At 45.2% G+C, this 14,565-nt stretch overlaps 1 protein-coding gene across 1 annotated transcript in view; it reads left to right on the forward strand.

Annotated features, from left to right (window-relative positions):
- DOCK4 (dedicator of cytokinesis 4) overlaps positions 1–14,565 on the forward strand; it is a 931,895-nt gene that overhangs the window by 888,090 nt on the left and 29,240 nt on the right. Inside the window, exons 44-46 of the mRNA XM_058189675.1 lie at positions 4,470–4,589; positions 4,889–5,007; positions 13,300–13,420. Of these exons, the coding sequence (XP_058045658.1) occupies positions 4,470–4,589; positions 4,889–5,007; positions 13,300–13,420 (360 nt within the window). The remainder of the gene's footprint in view (positions 1–4,469; positions 4,590–4,888; positions 5,008–13,299; positions 13,421–14,565) is intronic.

The raw sequence follows: 14,565 nt of genomic DNA on the forward strand, positions 1-14,565 counted from the left end.
CTGTGCCCGCCGGGTTTTCGGGCATTCCATCAGCCGAGGGCCCAGGGTAGGGGTGGCGGGGTGGCGGTTGTGATGAGAGAGAGTCTGGAACCGAGAGAGTCCACTGTGCCTCAGATAGCCGGTTGTGAATCCCTTCTTGTGAAGTGGGGCCATAAGAATCAGATGGGTTTGTTGATCGCGTACCTGGCACCTTGCTACGTGACTACAGCCCTGCCTGAGCTGCTTGAGGTGCTTGCCGGAGTGGCGATTGAGATCCCCAGACTTTTGGTCATGGGGGACTTCAATCTGCCATCGGCCGGCTTGTCGTCGACGGTGGTTCAGGAGTTCCAGGCTTCCATGATGGCCTTGGACCTGATCCAAGTAACTGATGGCCCTACACACACGGGGGGGGGGTCCACACTGGACTTGATTTATATCTCTGGACAGTGGTTTAATGATCTGGTATTAGGGGATTTAGTGACGATACCGGTGTCATGGACAGATCATTTCCTTCTTCGCCTAGACTTTCAGACCGCCGCTCACCACCGCAGGGAGATGGAACCAATGCGTTTGTTCCGTCCCAGGCGCCTGATGGACCCAGAGAGGTTCCTGACAGAGCTTGGGCCATTTCCTGAGGATCTTGCCCACGGCACGACTGAAGAACTAGTTGCGGCCTGGGAACAGGCTGTGGCTGGGGCTTTGGACCATGTCGTGCCTTTGCAGCCTCTGACCCGGCGTAGATCTCAATTGGCTCCTTGGTTTTCTGAGGAGCTGAGAGAGATGAAACGCCGGAGAAGACACCTGGAGAGTACTTGGAGGTCCAGCCGTTCCAAGGCTGATCGGACACTAGTTAGGTCTTTCTCGAAAGCCTACCTAGTGGCACTGAGGGTTGCGAAACGTTCCTACGTTTCCACCCTCATTGCGTCGGCAGATAACCGCCCGGCTGCCCTGTTTCGGGTGACCTGTTCCCTTCTACACCAGGGGGGATGGGATGACCCCTTGCAGGGATGTGCTGAGGAATTTAGTGGTTATCTATATGATAAAATCGCTCAGCTTCGGGATAGTTTGGACCGAGATTGTGATGATCCGGATGAGATGACTGAGACATGTCTTGTTGATGTTATTTGGGATGAGTTTGATTCTGTGGCTCCCGAGGACATGGACAGGCTGCTGGGGAGGTTACATGCCACTGCATGTTTACTGGACCCGTGTCCCTCCTGGCTGGTGCTGGCCACTCAGGAGGTGACACGAGGCTGGCTCCGGGGAATTATAAATGCTTCTTTGTTGGAGGGGGTCTTTCCCGCCGCCTTGAAAGAGGCGGTGGTGAGACCCCTCCTTAAGAAGCCTTCCCTGGACCCAGCTATTTTGGGTAATTACCGTCCAGTCTCCAACCTTCGCTTTGTGGCAAAGGTTGTAGAGAGTGTGGTGGCATGGCAGCTTCCCCAGTACCTGGATGAAGCTGTCTCTCTGGACCCGTTCCAGTCCAGCTTCCGGTCCGGGTATAGCACGGAGAGAGCTTTGGTCGCGTTGGTGGATGACCTCTGGAGGGCCAGGGATAGGGGTTGTTCCTCTGCCCTGGTCCTGTTAGATCTTTCATCGGCTTTTGATACCATCGACCATGGTATCCTGCTGCACCGGTTGGGGAGTTTGGGAGTGGGAGGCACCGTTTATCGGTGGTTCTCCTCCTATCTCTCTGACCGGTCGCAGACGGTGTTGGCAGGAGGGCAGAGATCGACCGCGAGGCGCCTTACTTGTGGGGTGCCTCAGGGGTCGATTCTCTCGCCTCTCCTGTTCAACATCTACATGAAGCCGTTGTGTGAGGTCATCAATGGCTTCGGGGTAAGTTATCAGCTGTACGCTGATGATACTCAGCTGTACTTTTCCACCCCGGGCCACCCCAACGAAGCTGTCGAAGTGCTGTCCCGTTGCCTGGAGGCCGTACGGGTCTGGATGGGGAGAAACAGACTCAGACTCAACCCATCCAAGACGGAGTGGCTGTGGATGCCGGCACCCCGGTACAGTCAGCTGCAACCGCGGCTGTCTGTTGGGGGCGAGTCACTGGCCCCAATAGAGAGGGTACGCAACTTTGGCGTTCTCCTGGATGGAGAGCTGTCGTTTGAAGATCACTTGGTGGCCGTCTCCAGGAGAGCCTTTTACCAGGTTCGCCTGGTTCGCCAGTTGCGTCCCTTTCTGGACCGGGATGCCTTATGCACGGTCACTCATGCTCTCGTCATTTCTCATCTGGATTATTGCAATGCTCTCTACATGGGGCTACCCCTGAAGTGCACTTGGAGACTCCAGTTAGTCCAGAATGCAGCTGCGCGGGTGATCGAGGGAGCTGCACGCTGCTCCCAGGTAACACCGCTCCTGCGCAGTCTGCACTGGCTACCTGTGGTCTTTCGGGTGCGCTTCAAGGTTTTGGTTACCACCTTCAAAGCGCTCCATGGCTTAGGGCCCGGGTACTTACGGGACCGCCTGCTGTTACCTTATGCCTCCCATCAACCCGTACGCTCCCACAGGGAGGGTCTTCTCAGGGTGCCATCCGCCAAGCAATGCCGGCTGGCGGCCCCCAGGGGCCTTCTCTGTTGGAGCACCTACCCTCTGGAACGAACTTCCCCCCGGTTTGCGCCAAATATCTGACCTTCGGACCTTTCGCGGTGAATTAAAAACTTACTTATTTATCCAAGCGGGACTGGCCTGATTTTTAAATTTTAAATTTTAAATTTTAAATTTTAACTTTTTGTAATTTTATATGGGTTATTTTAGGTTGGGTTAATTGACGGTTTTAATTCGGCCATTATTGGATATGTTTTTTAAATTGATATTTTAACTTTGTATATTTTATTGTTTTTATCTTTGGCTGTACTTTGGCTGTACTTCGGCTGTACTTTGGCTGAGTTCTTCGGGAGAAGGGCGGTATAAAAATTTAAATAAATAAATAAATAAGTAAATAAATAAATAAATATTTCCACCCACTGCCCTTTTGGTTGCCTTGCACACCTGCTATTCCCCAACACTCCAACTGACTTTTGTTGTCTTGTTCCTGCTGTTGCTGAGGCATACCTAGTCCTTCCTATGGCCTTGGGCGGCTTCAAGGACACTGTGCAAGACCACCCTGAGGCATAATGAAGGCCAGCAGATTCCTAGGCCAGGTACACCTTCTCAGCAGCAGGAGGAAGAAAGCAGTGAAGATAAGCAGAGTGCAAGGGCAAGAAGGCCAAAAGAGCAAAGACGGGAAAGAGAGGCAAGTGGGGTAGAAGTGCCTGCAGCTGTTGTAAATGCAGGTGGGCAGCCAAGAGCCTAAATGTTAATCATGTGATTGTGGGAGGCAATGTAGTGGCCATAACTTTGAGGACTCTTCATAACTATCACTCATTTAGCATCATTGTAACTTTGTACCATCACTGAACGAATTGTTGTTAAAAAAGGCCTACCTATATTAGAGTTAATGTATTAAAAAGTCTGATATTGAAAGTTTCCAGGAACTGGGCATGGATAGTTTAGTGAAGAGAAGGACCAGGGGAGACATGATAGCAGTGTTCCAATATTTGAGGGGCTGCCACAAAGAGGAAGGGGTCAAGCTATTTTCCAAGATACCCGAAGGCCAGACAAGGAATAATGGATGGAAACTGATCAAGGAGAGATTCAATCTAGAAATAAGGAGAAATTTTCTGACAGCAAGAACAATCAACCAATGTAACAGCTTGCCTTCAGAAGTTGTGGAAGCTCCCACAGAAGTTGTGGGAGCTTCATCACTGGAAGCTTTCAAGAAGAGACTGGACTGCCATCTGCCAGATGTCTCCTGCTTGGGCGGGGTGGTGGTGGACTAGATTTTTTTTTTTTTATTTACATTTATATCCCGCCCTTCTCCGAAGACTCAGGGCGGCTTATAGTGTATAAGGCAATAGTCTCATTCTATTTGTATATATTTTTTTTTTACAAAATCAACTTATTGCCCCCCCAACAATCTGGGTCCTCATTTTACCTACCTTATAAAGGATGGAAGGCTGAGTCAACCTTGGGCCGGGCTTGAACCTGCAGTAATTGCAGGCTGCTGTGTTTTAATAACAGGCTCTTACAGCCTGAGCTACCACGGCCCCTTTGACCTACAGGGTCCCTTCCAACTCTGTTAATCTAATCTGAGTCCAGTTTGATTTGTATCTTATTGTCTTGCCCAAATCAAGCAAGCTTTATTGTTAATTTTAACTGTCATATATTTGAAGTAAGATTTGATTAGCAATTGGCATTGGAAGCTGGCTTGTTTCATCATAACCTCATACTCTCTTCTTGAATGAAAAATATAATTAGGATTCAGAGTAAAGTACTAATCTTTAATGAATGAATGTCTGACATTAATTGGTTTTAAATCCCATCACTAAATCATGAGTCATCCATACTGTCTCATTATGAACTGAGTATATAGCATTAATAGTACAAATCCCCCCCCCCATGTGTGTATTCAAATACTTTGTTTTGGATTTTGTTCTAAGGCCCAGATTCTTGAATTCGGCTTAGCAGTCCATGAGAAGTTTGTCCCACAAGATATGAGACCTTTACATAAAAAACTGGTGGATCAGTTTTTCGTGATGAAATCTAGTTTAGGAATACAGGTATGTGATATTTATGCTGATAGGTCTTCCAAAGTGAGAATGCATTTGAAACCAAATATAGAAATGTCTGCATCTGAAATAACATTTTATTAAGCAATAAACAGTGACATCTTCTGGCTGCATGGCTGCATTGATTTTCTTAAAAGTTTATGACTTCAGCTGAGAAATAAGATTTAAAAACAAATTAAGAAACACCATCTAATTTTATTTTACTATATTTCACTTTTCCCATAAGATATTCATTTAAGATGTAAGCATATCTTTAAAACAGTAATTCTTATTGTCAAATTTTAATTTAGGAATTTGCTGCATGCATCCAGACTAGTCCAGGTCACTTTCCAAATGGAAGCCCATGTGTCTCTAGAAATTCGGTCCCTATATCCATCAGTCCAGAGGTGGGCAGAATTCCTAGACCTAGGTAAGTTAAAACTACAAACAAATTAAAAAAGCTTCCTGTGTTTCTAATTTAGGGACATCTTGTCAGCCTCCGCTTTAATTTAGTGTATTTCTCCTACTAGATTATCTGACTATTTTATTACCTTGTTAAAAGTTTGCTCTACTGATTGTCTTACATGCTTTATGGAGAAGGGGGGGAGGTTTTCACTGTTCCCAGCGTCGGCTGACATTGTATGTGGGGGAGAGGGGAAATGCCATTTTCAAAACCAGAGGTTTGAATTGTGTTGGCGCGTGAATGTAACGGCAGCTGCTGATTCCACATTCCATTCAGAAGATTGACAGAGGGAGAATATCGGAAGTGAAACTACACGTGGCTGAGGAGAAAGAAGACATTGGACTATTACTGTATGACCTCTAGTAGGGGGAGGGTTCAGGAGAGAATATGACTCTGGGGTTTTGATTTACTTCCAGTTCCAGCTTGCTTCCACTGCATCCAGACTTGTATGATATAAATTACCAAATTCTTCAACATGATGAAGTTGGGTTTTTATTTTCTCAAACACTGATCTGGGGCAGGCTGACATTAAGCTGGAACTCATCCAAAATCAATCATCCCGGATCACAACCGAGGGGACTGAAAACTTTTTTCTTTCCCTTAACAATGTCGGAGCACGAATGCGAACCTAATGAGGAGCAGCTGGCAGCTGGCAGACATCTCATCCCAGGACTATCATAGAGGAGGTGATAAATTTCGGCCAATTTGAATAAGTTTTTTAATTGTTTTTTAATTGTATTTATTATTGTATTTTTTATCTGGCTGTGAACCGCCCTGAGTCCTTCAGGAGAAGGGCGGTATAAAAATTTAAATAATAAATAATAAATAATAATAAATAACGAATCTTTTCTGGGGAGAAAGCCAACCTTAGAAGATGAGCTGGAGGAGACAGGAGCAGCCTTGGCAGCCACAACGGACCCTCCCACATACTCAGAAATTTCTACAGAGTGGCTGGGGACACTGAAAAAACTACATAAAAAACTCTCTGCTTGGCGACAGGAGGAGCAACTTAAGGATAAATTACAAATTGCAAAAGCCGTCAGACTGTATCGTGAGGCAAAAGAGCAACAGAGAGAGCGTGAAAGGTATGAAGACCCCACCCAAAACCCCTGGGGGGATGGGGAGGATGTGGAAACAGAAATTTTGATGGCCACCGGGGAAACACCATACAGCAGAAATATTCAGGAAGAACGAGAGCCTGTGCTGCGTTCTCCAGGGGCCACAGTTCTGGGTAGGGGTCAGGGGACCCCCACTGCACAAACGTTACCTCGCAGGAAAAAAAAACCTAAAATTCCCCAAATTCCCAGAAAGTTTGATGGAGACCCTAAAGAAGTAGGCTTATTCCAGGCTATAGTGGACAGCCACATGCAAGAATGGGGCGAGGATTATTTGTCAGAAGCCTCTAAAGTGAGAAGCGTGACTCAAGTCTTGAGTGGGAGGGCGGCTTCCTGGTACGTGACCTTGTACCAAGAGGATTCCCCTCTCCTGAGGAACTACCACCATTTTATGGCAGCCCTGAGAATGAGATTTGAGGACCCCTTGGCAGAGCAAAAGGCCAAGATTCGCATGATGTCCATCAGACAAGGGAAGAGACCAGTGACTGACTACAACCAAGAGTTCAGCGATCTGGCACCTCTCATGAGAGGGTGGTCGGAAGTGGCTCTTTTGGATTTATACAAAGACGGCCTAAACGGAGATCTATATAAATTGTGTAGAGCCCGAGCATCCCCAACTACCCTGCATGGCTGGTACACCCTGGCAGCAGAAATGGAGATAGACCTAGCCAAGGACCGCCTGCGAAGCGATCGTAGTTGGAGGCAAACCCCAACTCAGTTCCTGAGGGAACCGACCAGAGATTCTGTTGCAGTGAAAAGTGGGAAGAAGAAACCCACGGGCTGTTTCAGATGTGGAAAAGAAGGCCACCGAGCCGCTGATTGTCGGGCGAAGCTGCCACCAAAGGCGACCCCTAGTGGCAAAAAACCAACGGCGCAGGTGGAACCAAAATCGCGAGAGGTTGCAAAGAGTGGAACAGATGACGCAAAGAACGCTCCTCCCATCGAGAAGGAATTTGGGACTCCGACCGGGTCAGATGACACCGAGCCATCTCCGGAATCGGATGAGGACCTCTTGGTGAGTTGGAAAGGGGGGCCCCTTACCGTTCCTGTACAACTGCATATCCCATCCTCAGGAATGCAAGGGGAAATGCTAGCCCTCTTAGACTCTGGGTGTACCCGATGTATCTTAAGCCCCGAGGTGGTGGAGAGAATGGAACTAAGACTAAAAACATTGAGCAGGCTCATAGCCTTCTGCCAACTAGATGGATCGATAGCGGGGGGAGGCCCAGCCCACTTTGTGACAGAGCCCATAGAGATGACCATAGATGACCATAAAGAAATCATAAACTTCATAGTTGCTCCAGGGATGGACCAACCTCTCGTGCTGGGTCTCGTGGCTCAAAATGGAACCCTAAAATAAACTGGAGAACAGGGTGGTGCGACTCGCACAAAGGCACAAAAGAAGAAGAACATAATTTAAAACCCTGATCCTGATTGCCCTGAGAAACTAGGGGCGATGGTTGAGCGCCTAGAGGGGAGGAAAAATTCCTAAAGAGTACTGGGACCTACGAGAGGTTTTAGTGAAAAGGCCTCTGTCGTACTGCCTCCCCATAGGCCCACAGACTGTGCAATAGACATTCTACCAGGAGTGAAACTCCCGAAACCGAAATCTTACCCCATGACCCAAAAAGAATTAGGGGAATTACGGAACTTCATAGATAAAAATTTAGAACGAGGATTCATTCAACCGGCTAGGCCTCAGGTTGCAGCCCCAGTCATGTTCCGGGAAAAGAAAGATGGCACCTTTCGCTTGATAGTTGACTATAGAAATCTGAACTGTGTGTGCGTGGAAAATGTATACCCCATGCCTCTTATGAAAGACATGCTCGCCCACTTGGCCAACGGAAAGTTCTTTACTAAACTGGACTTACGAGAAGCGTATTACAGAGTACACATAAAGGAAGGGGATGAATGGAAAACAGCGTTCAATTGTCCCCTTGGTTGCTTTCAATTCCGAGTCTTACCATTTGGGTTGCAAGGGGCCCCAGCAGTTTTCATGCAACTAATAAATGAGGTTCTCCATGAACACTTGTTTAAAGGGGTTCTTGTTTATCTTGATGACATACTTATCTACACTGAAACCATGGAGGAGCATGTGAAGCTAGTAAGAGCAGTACTGAAAAAATTGCTGGCCGCTGAACTTTATGCAAAATTGTCGAAATGTGAATTCCACCAATCAAAAATCGACTATCTGGGTTACTGTATTTCCTCTGATGGCTTGGAGATGGACCCTGCCAAAGTCCGAGCAGTACTAGAGTGGGCACCTCCTCGCACCCGCAAACAATTACAGAGCTTTCTGGGATTTGCTAATTTTTATCGTCAATTCATTCCCTCTTTTGCTGACATTGCCCTGCCAATCACCAATCTCCTCAAAACAAGAGGAAATACTAAACCCAAACCATCCTTACCACTGAAGTGGTCAATGGAGTGTCAGGCCGCTTTTGAGAAGTTGAAGCGATTGTTCACCGCCGAGCCTGTCCTCAAGCACCCTGACATGGAATCCCCATTCGTGGTTCAAGCTGATGCTAGCGACGTAGCAGTTGGAGCAGTTTTACTCCAAACCAATGCTAAAGGTGAGCTGCAACCATGTGCTTACACATCTCGTAAACTCACTGAAACAGAACAGAGATGGGCCATCTGGGAAAAGGAGGCTTTTGCAGTGCACTGGGCTCTCCAAACATGGAGACAATTCTTAGAGGGGGCCAAACACCCTTTTGAAGTATGGACTGATCATAAAACTTAGAAGCCCTGAAAACTCCCAGAAAGCTATCACCAAAACAAGCTCGATGGACCCAATACTTTAACCGCTTTAATTTTGCCTTGCGCTACATTCCTGGGGGAAAGAACTTCCTCGCGGACGCCCTTTCCCGTTTACCTCAGTACAACAGTACTCGCAAGGAAGTAGCACGACCTATACTCCCAGTGCAACAGTTAGCAGCCCCGGCGATTACTCGCACTCCAAGCTCATACCGATCCAATGTTACCAGACGACCTCACCAATTCGCTCAAGGAAGCCTTAAACAAAGATGACTGGTTCTTAGCCCATTCGCACGAGTGCACTCTTCGCGATGGACTAGCTTGGGTGGGAGCAAAGTTGTACGTGCCTGCATCTCTGAGAGAGGTCATACTTCTACGTTGTCATGATGCTAAAATGGCTGGCCATTTTGGATTCGTCAAAACCTTACACCTCCTGAAAAGACAGTTTTGGTGGCCAGGTCTTAAAAAAGACATTGAATCCTATATAGCAAGCTGTCCTGTTTGTGCATCAGCTAAAAGACCACCAGGGAAACCTCCTGGGTTGCTGCAAACAGTAGCCCGTCCAGAAGCCCCATGGAAAGAAATTTCCATGGATTTCATAGTGGAATTACCTGAAAGTGGAGGAAATACAGTAATCTGGGTGGTTACTGACCTGTTCTCCAAACAAGTACACTTTATCCCATGTTCCAAAATTCCTTCTTCAAAAACATTGGCAAAACTGTTTGTCCAACACATCTACAGACTCCATGGAGTTCCTAAACGAATAATCTCAGACAGAGGTGCAATTCACTTCTAAGTTTTGGAGAGAATTTTGCGGTTGATAGCCTCCACCCAAGCTTTAAGCTCCTCCCATCATCCTCAGACTAATGGCGGCTGTGAACGCTCGAACTCAGTACTGGAACAATACTTACGATGTTACATTAACTATCAACAAGATAATTGGGCAGACTTATTACCATTTGCGGAAGTAGCTTACAATAATTCTGTTCATAGCAGCACTGGATTCACCCCATTTAAAATTGCCTCTGGTCAAGAATTTGTCCCCATTCCCGAACTCCCTGAACAAAAACCATTGATTCCGTCCCTGGCTGAATGGATAGAACAATTGCAAAGTACATGGAAGATTACACGAAAAGCAATTGATGATGCTCATCACTCACACAAAAAACAAGCAGATAAAAAGAGAGCTCCTGAGAAAAAGTTCCAAGTAGGAGATAAAGTTTTCTTATCTACTAAATATTTACAAACAACTCAAAAATCTAAAAAACTTGGACCAAAATATGTGGGCCCATTCCCCATCATGAAAATCATAAATCCGGTAACGGTCCAACTGGAACTACCTAAATCTCTCAAAAGAATTCACCCAGTGTTCCACGTTAGTTTGCTCAAACCTGAGCACACATCCCCCTTTACACCAACTCCTACTAAGGCCCCTGTACCTATCCTCATCAACGGGGAAGAACATTTTGAAATTAAAGAAATTCTAGACTCTAGAAAACATAGAAATAAAGTCCAATATCTAGTAGCATGGAAACATTTCCCTCTATCACAAGCTGAATGGGTTAACAAAGAAGATATTCGGGCCCCCAGAAAACTGGCACTATTTTATAACAAATATCCGGATAAACCCTAACTTTTCTTTTCCTTTTCCAGGACTACCGTCCTTCTTTCGAAGGAGGGCCGAATGTCAGCCTCCGCTTTAATTTAGTGTATTTCTCCTACTAGATTATCTGACTATTTTATTACCTTGTTAAAAGTTTGCTCTACTGATTGTCTTACATGCTTTATGGAGAAGGGGGGGAGGTTTTCACTGTTCCCAGCGTCGGCTGACATTGTATGTGGGGGAGAGGGGAAATGCCATTTTCAAAACCAGAGGTTTGAATTGTGTTGGCGCGTGAATGTAATGGCAGCTGCTGATTCCACATTCCATTCAGAAGATTGACAGAGGGAGAATATCGGAAGTGAAACTACACGTGGCTGAGGAGAAAGAAGACATTGGACTATTACTGTATGACCTCTAGTAGGGGGAGGGTTCAGGAGAGAATATGACTCTGGGGTTTTGATTTACTTCCAGTTCCAGCTTGCTTCCACCGCATCCAGACTTGTATGATATAAATTACCAAATTCTTCAACATGATGAAGTTGGGTTTTTATTTTCTCAAACACTGATCTGGGGCAGGCTGACACATCTTTTATAAGGTAGGGAATGGGGTAGCATTCAAAACATTTAAGATAGTTCTGATCTTCTAAAATAATTGTATTTAGCTTCTAAAAGAGTTATGAAATATTCACAAAATGATTGGATAGATCACTGTGATGGAAGGGATAATGTAGGAGAGAAATTGTATTGCAGAATTTGGAAATAGACTATTTTCTTTTGACATCAGATGGATGTCAAATCAGATGAATTTGTAACTGGCTGACAAACCGTACTCAACGAATAGTCCTTAATGGTAATATATCTACATGGAGGGAAGTAAGCAGTGGGGTACCACAAGGTTCTGTCTTAGGCCCAGTACTCTTCAGTATCTTCATAAATGACTTAGATGAGGGAATAGAAGGGACACTTACCAAATTTGCAGATGATACTAAACTGGCAGGAATAGCCAACACCCTAGATCAGTGATGGCGAACCTTTTTTTCCTTGGGTGCCAAAAGCGCGCTCATGTTGACACCCATAATGCAATGCCCCCCTGCAGGCCAGGCCCCCCCACATATGTGTGTGCAACACCCTCTGCACTCCCCGCACTCCCCACGCATGCTCACATGTCCCCCATTTTTGTGCTAGCAAACAAATCCCTGAAGCCTTCTGGAACCAAAAATGGGGCACGGGGGGCATGGGGGAGCGTGGGGGGGGGTACCACCACCACCCAGCACCCTGTACATGCATGCACACCCCATGCATTGGTCCATGTCTCCCAGCAGAGACCTGAAAATCAGCTGGCTAGCGGGAGGCACACCGGCATGCACGGTGGAGCTGACCTGGGCATTGGCTCACGTGCCCGCAGAGCTGGCTCCACGTACCACCTGTGGCATGAGTGCCATAGATTTACCATCATGGCCCTAGATGATAGGCTCAAGATCCAGATGGATCTTGACAGACTTGAACACTGGGCCTGATCTAACAAAATGAAATTCAGTATAGAGAAAAGTAAAGAACCAAGTATTCATATAGACTGGGAGAAACCAGGCTTAATAGCAGTAACTGTGAGAGGGATCTTGGAGTCTTAGTGAAAAAACAATTAAATATGAGCTAATAGTGTGCGGCAGCAGCCAAAAAAGCCGGTGCAATCCTAAATTGCATTAATAGAGGAATACAATCAAGATCAAGTGAGGTACTAATACCACTCTGTAAAGCCTTAGTAAGACCACACCTAGAGTACTGCATCAAGTTTTGGTCACCACACTATAAAAAAGATGTTGAGACTCTAGAAAGTGTGCAGAGAAAATCAACCAAGATGATTGGTGGCTACAACATACGATGAATGGTTGGAGGAATTGGGCATGGCTAGTCTAGCGAAGAGAAGGATCAGGGGAGACATGAGAGGAGGAGATCAACCTATTTCCCAAAGCGCCTGAAGGCCAGACAATAATGGATGAAAACTGAACAAGGAGAGATTCAACTTAGAAATAAGGAGAAATTTTCTGACAGTGAGAGCAATCAACCAATGAAACAGCTTGCCTTAAGAAGTTGTGGGAGCTTCATCACTGGAAGCTTTCAAGAAGAGGCTGGATTGCCATCTGCCAAAAATGGTCTGCTTGGGTGGGGGGTTGGACTAGATGACCTACAAGGTCCCTTCCAACTCTGTTAATCTGTTAATCTGACATGTAAGAAAACATTCTGAAATGAACCAATATGAATGAACCATTCATACATAATTTTTCACAATCCGTTTAAAAATATCAATATAGGTTAGCCCTTGACTTTCAGCCACTATTGAATGCAAAATTTCTGTTGGTAACCAAAACAATTGTAAGTGAATTTTGCTCCTTTATGACCTTTCTTGCCACAGTTATTAAATGAATCATTCCAGCTGTTAATTGCTAAGTGAATCTGGTTTCCACAATGACTTTGCTTGTCAGAAGGTGCAAAGGGTGATCACATGGTCCCACGATACTGCAGTTGTCATAAATATGAGTCAGTTGCCAAGTGTCTGAATGTTTATCACATGACCATGGAGATGCTGCAATAGTCATAAATGTGAAAAATGGTCATGTTTCACTTCTTTCAGTGCCATTCTAACTTCAAATGGTCACTAAATGAACTGTATGTGGATGTATATTTTATATATGGATCCTGTGGAATTAAACTATTAAAAGTAGGACATGATAAACTGAAAATAGAGTCAGGATTAATGAAATTTGTTCTGTTCTTTGCTTGCAATAGTCCATTAAGTTACCCAGCTATCAACAGATACTCTTCCTCATCATTGTCCTCTCAAGCATCTGCAGAGGTCAGCAATATAACTGGACAATCTGAGAGCTCGGATGAAGTTTTCAACATGCAGGTACCAAATGATACTTTATCTGAGATGGATAAATGTACACCTTCTAAGACTTTTATAGGATGGGAAGTTGTGAGAGAAAGCAGCAAATCCCAAAAGGACTGTGAAGATTTGAATTTACTGATAGTTGAAACAATATAAAGTGTCCATTAACTTGTAAGTCATTATATAATAGCATTCTGTTTAAAACAATGCATCTTTAAATTATAGTTCTAGAAACCAAAAGCTAATTAATTAATACATCAGGGGGGGAAAGTTAATTTTGATTTCATTAAGCCCAGTGGAAAGTGGTTTATTTTTTATGGTAAAGTCCCAAAGATATAATATGTATCTTTATCGAGCATGTCTAGTGTATGGTTGCTTTATTAAATAACCTGATTTTTAACATGTAGGCTTGTAGGCACTTGCTATACTACTTATTCTTAAATATCCACAAAGGAAGCAGTGATACCTTGCACTTATATACTGCATCATCGTGCTTTACAACACACTCTAAACGAATTACAGAGTCAGCATATTGCCACAGCAATCTGGCTCCTCATTTTACCGAACTCGAAAGAATAGATGGCTAAGTCAATCTTGAGCCAGTGAGGATTGAACTCCTGACAGTGAGATGAATTAATGCCACCACTGTGTCACCACGGCTCATATACTGACATTTACCATATTTTTTGGAGTATAAGATGCAGCTTAGTTTTTGGGGAGGAAAATAGGGGGAAAAAATCTACCTACCAGGTATTCTAGCGTCCTTAGTCTGGTCAGCTTCAACATATTAGTTTGCTGGTTTTGAGCGCGCACGCGCTTTTCATCCCCTGCTTGGGGATAAAAATCAGCTTCTAAAGCACAGCTGATCTTTGGAGAGAAAAGCAATGAGAAAAGCAGGTGAAGCTCAGAAGATCACCTCACTCGCTAGCGCCTTGTTAGGGCTGAAAAACAGCTTCTAAAGCACAGCTGAGAGGGAGCAGCAATGAGAAAAGCAGGCAAAGCACAGAGATCGCTTCACTCACTAGCACCTCATTAGGGCTGAAAAAAAGCTTCCAAAGCACAGCCAAGAGTCAGAGGGAGCAGGCAAAGCACGAACGATTGCTTCACTCACTAGCGCCTCATTAGGGCTGGAAAAAAGCTTTGAAAAAGCTACATTCGGAGTA

The sequence above is a fragment of the Ahaetulla prasina genome, chromosome 7, assembly GCF_028640845.1.
Source record: "Ahaetulla prasina isolate Xishuangbanna chromosome 7, ASM2864084v1, whole genome shotgun sequence".
Lineage (NCBI taxonomy): Eukaryota > Metazoa > Chordata > Lepidosauria > Squamata > Colubridae > Ahaetulla > Ahaetulla prasina.